Source organism: Pavona decussata, unplaced genomic scaffold, assembly GCF_977016875.1.
Source record: "Pavona decussata unplaced genomic scaffold, jaPavDecu1.1 SCAFFOLD_254, whole genome shotgun sequence".
NCBI lineage: Eukaryota > Metazoa > Cnidaria > Anthozoa > Scleractinia > Agariciidae > Pavona > Pavona decussata.
Genome location: NW_028145657.1, coordinates 1,922,413 through 1,926,976, shown reverse-complemented (window position 1 = coordinate 1,926,976; position 4,564 = coordinate 1,922,413). Strand labels below are relative to the sequence as shown.

Here is a 4,564-nt window from a genome sequence, read left to right as displayed (position 1 = left end):
TGGACGGTCTTTTAATTTAAATTAAAAAAAAAACCTGTTAATTTGTTGCCAAGGGCCTTTTAAATTAAATGAACCACACTTGATTGAAAGGTAAATGTCCACAATTGGATGGGCAAGTTTTATTAGAATCCGTGTTCTTTCGAAAGCATTGAAGGAACAAGACCAAAACAAATAGCGTACTTTAGATTCTAGTCGGAAGGCAAAGCAAAAATTGTTTAAACAAAAATCATAGAATTTTACTTCAAATTATCTTTTAAATATAAACCGGTTAACTGTCGGGTTGTTCCTGAGGCGATTATCGATCTTCATCCTTCCTGATTTTCGCGTGCTTTCTATTAAGCTTAGGTCTGAATCGGTGCCAGTAATCCCGTTTCCAACCCGACTGTAATCCGCTTAATTATATCGAATGGCTAAAAAGGTTAGTTTCCAAGGAAACTGTGGTGCTACGTTGGTGAGAAAGTGTAAACACGAAAATTTTGTACAATCAACTGCTAGTTTAGATGGTGGCCAATTGACTTTACCAACTCAGGAGATGCAACCACATTTTCTCTTATACATCTCCGTTGTGTTTGATCGTTGATAAATAGTCGATGTGAGATCCGACCTAATTTTAACAGCACTGTCATTTTCTAGCCTGCTCGACGTTTAGTGAAGTCTACTTGGAAAGAGAACGCGCAAAATGGATAAGAAAGGCAGGTTGTATGAAGTAAACGTCGCTGTTCATTTGAAACATGAAAATTTTAAATTCTTTGGACAAGTACGTAACGCTCTTCACATCAAACAGATAAGTAAACCTTGCAACTCCTCGGGGCAACAGAAGTCGACTAAAAAATGTATTTACTGAAAATAATTAGCAGCACTTATAGGAAAGCGACTGTGTAAGTAGAGTAGCTGCAGTGTACTGTAGGATGTTGACTAAAGGTCGCCCCATTGGTAACAGTTATGGTAATGCAGTTTTGTGCACTGCGAAAATAGGAACTACAATGACTGGTTATCGTAGTTTCTATCTGTATTTGTCACATGTTAGAATCAAACCAGACTGCCTTCTCCAAAAACATAAATGCACTGTAAAAAATGAGTAAAGAAGACAGATAAGTGTTGCTTTACCCACAAACTGGGCTTTGCTAAATATAAAGAGCGTATAGACAGTGATAATATTCTTACTGTAAGCTTACTCATTCGTCGCCATCTTTATGTTTTCTTTGCCCTTCAGCCGGGTTCAGTCAAATTATCTTGATTAAAATATAGAGCCGCAGACTATAACAAACACTTCTAGTGAAAAGAAAAACACCTAGACTATATACAAGTAAGGTTCTTTATATTTGTGGTTCAAAAAATGCCTTGTGAAATATTCAAAGGTACACGTAATTCTGACAGAAGACCTTTAGACACTGTTGCCCTACAGACAAAAGCGAAATAGAAGCTGTATTTGACGCTGGTTTGGTTCAGATACTTTGGTAAAATTCTCCGAGAATTTGGCGTAAATTCTGGCGTTAATGAGTAAATAGTTTTGACCGAAATGGCCTCATCAGTATATGACCTATCGTACTCTGCGCGGTGGAACGAGCTACAAGTGAAAGCTATGCACGATCCAAGATCGCGAGGCATTCCTAGAATCAGCAGATCACCCAAGATTACAAGCCTGGTTCGATTATCTTTTGGTGCTAGGAACAGGGTTATGAATGCAGAGAAAACATATGAGACTGAAAAGGAGGAACAGGAGACTGGAACTGAGGAACTAGTTGAACCTGTTTCGAACCCGTTGGACTACTTTAAACTGCATCGTTTTGATGAAGAGCTTGATCTTAGTGGATGGATTCTTGGGCCTGAAATTGCTTCAGAAATCATTTCACCTGAGTTGGTGTCGTGCACGAATATTGTTCGTTTGTGTCTGGCTAACAGCCGCCTGGGGGACGAAGGTGGAAAAGCCATTGCCAAAGGCCTGCAAGAGAACTTCTCTGTGAGAGAGCTGGACTTGTCTGGAAATATGCTTGGAGAAAATGCCATATCCTCCATTGGCAAAATGCTGAACAAAAACCAAACTTTAAAAAAATTAAATCTCTCCAGAAACGACTTAACAGATCAAGACGTGGAAGTCTTGCTCAATTTTCTCTCGCGTAAAAATGTTTTAAAAGACCTAGACTTGTCCAATAACATTTTGTGCGACCAATTCGCAAAGCAAATGTCAGGTGTTTTGGAGAAGAATGTTGTTCTCGAAAATCTTTCCATCAGTTCAAATCAGTTAGAAGCAACAGGCCTGCAAGCCTTGCGGCCAGGACTGCGAAAAACTAAAACGCTACGTGTTTTAAACATTTCTTGGAATTATTTCCATGACATAGGAGCTGAAATTCTTGGTGAAATAATCGCTGACAATGAAAGCCTTATCGAAATTTCTGCCTGTGGAAATCTATTCACTGCACAAGCTGCAGGCTGTCTCGCAAAGGGCGTCGCTAATAACTCGAAATTGAAAGTTCTTCGCATTGGCCAGAATTTGATAAGAAATTTAGGAGCGTATGAATTTTTACATGTTTTATTTGAAAGCAGCTCACCTTCGATTGTCCTGGAAATATTGGATATCAATGGCACTATTGTAGACAGGAGATTCAAAGAACTTGTTGAAATGGGATTATCCGAGAAATTGTGCTCTTTGAAAGTTGTCAATTTTTCGATGGTTGAGTCAGCTTCAGTAGATGTGGTCGGTTCTGGATAAATATCAGGTAGAGATAAATACGTAATCAAATTTTTTTTAACTTTTTGAATGGTCATTTTTCTGTTGTTAAGATAGAGAACTTGACGTTTTATGGTGTAATTATGAATCAAGGCACAATGATAACAAAGTAAATAATGTAAACCTGTTCTTACCACCCAGAAGACTTGTAACGCAGACGATTAAAGTGTAAATACCTATCTAAACAACTAAGAAATATAATTCGGGAGTGGGAAAACTTTTACTAGCAGTTTATGTAAGTTGGGTGCGAACTTTAGAGGAATAATGATTGTATGGACAAGATTATAATTAATTAAAGCAAGTTATACTTCAGGCGTGTTCTCAGTAAACACATCAATGTAGCACACACAGATTTTTCTTCTGTTTTTCCGCCTATAAAAACACCTGGTTTTTGTAAGAGGAATTATCCGTCTGAAACGGATATGTTGACCGTGTAAGCAGGTGATGACGGATCGTTTCTTATTCAGTATAGAATAACTGAGATTTTTTCGGGAGCTAATTGAGTTGCGCTGCTATGCTGAAACCTTATTCCAAAATGGCTCCATTTTAATGCAGTACTTTGTTTGCGTTCAAATTAGCCCTTCTTGCCTCGTTCAAGGTAAAACCTACTTTTGCCTTTTTGAGCTTAAGAACGAGGTGAGAAGAGCTAATTTGAAATAACGTCTATCCTTTAATAATTTGAAATTCACTGCCGTTGTTTCCAGTTCAACCGGCTGATTGTGCAAGAACGAAGACTATACCTGCATGATACAATAGGCCTCTAGAGAAATTTTGCCAAAATTGGTCGGCTGTTTTCGATATTTTTAATGCAAATCTGTGCCGTCAGCCCGAGGCATCTTCAACTGCATCTTTGGTTTATGCAAATGTCACTGGGAATTGATCTAGATCTATCAAACCATGGCCCGTTTTTTGCTTTGGGATCTATTTAGGTTAAGTGTTAAAACAGTAAATAATGACCAAATACAGTATTAGAATGACTCAACCTGACTGCTGTTGAAAGTGATCATTTTCCCGACATCGAAGAGGAGGGAGAAGGGTCCCTTATTTTAGTTAACGGAGATGGGCGGCCTGGTAGTTGCCCTCGCGTTTAGCGGTTAGGGATTCTTACATTTGGGGGTTAGTAATTCTTACGTTTAGGGGTTAGTTTTCTTACGTTTTGTGGGTTACGGATTCTTACGTTTGGGGGTTAGTTTTCTTACGTTTGGGGGTTATTAATTCTTACTTTTAAAGCTTAGTTTTCTTACGTATGGGGGTTAGGAATTCTTAAGTTTGGGGATTAGTTTTCTTACGTTTGGGGGTTAGTTTTCTTACATTTGGGGGTTGGTAATTCTTACGTTTGGAAGTTAGTTTTCTTACATTTAAGGGTTAGAAATTCTTACGATTGGGGGTTAGTTTTCTTACGTTTGGCTGTTAGTAATTCTTATCTTTGGGGGTTAGTTTTGTTACGTTTGGGAGTTAGGGATTCTTACGATTGGGGGGTTAATTTTCTTACGTTTGGGCGTTCGGAATTCTTACATTTGGGGGTTAAGGATTCTTACGTTTGGGGGTTAGTTTTCTTACGTTTGGCGGTTAGTAATTCTTACCTTTGGGGATTAGTTTTCTTACGTTTTGGAGGTTAGCAATTCTTACGTTTGGAGGTTAGTTTTCTTACATTTAGGGGTAAAGGATTCTTACAATTGGAGGTTAGTTTTCTTATGTTTGGCAATTAGTAGATCTTACCTTTGCGGGTTAGTTTTCTTACGTTTGGGGGTTAGCGATTCTTACGTTTGGGGGTTAGGGATTCTTACGTTTGAGGGTTAGGTTTCTTACGTTTAGGGGTTAGTAATTCTTACGTTC

General features: G+C 38.4%; 1 protein-coding gene across 1 annotated transcript; it reads left to right on the top strand.

Annotated features, from left to right (window-relative positions):
• Positions 1 to 795: 795 nt before the first annotated feature.
• Positions 796 to 3,625, top strand: LOC146456528 (uncharacterized). Its single transcript, XM_085092982.1, has one exon. The coding sequence runs from the start codon at positions 1,520 to 1,522 to the stop codon at positions 2,708 to 2,710; it is 1,191 nt and encodes a 396-aa protein (XP_084949108.1). The 5' UTR covers positions 796 to 1,519; the 3' UTR covers positions 2,711 to 3,625.
• The last annotated feature ends 939 nt before the right edge of the window (positions 3,626 to 4,564 follow it).

Excerpts from the sequence above, each read along its gene's own strand:
- LOC146456528 (XM_085092982.1), top strand. The coding sequence starts at position 1,520 with ATGGCCTCATCAGTATATGACCTATCGTACTCTGCGCGGTGGAACGAG.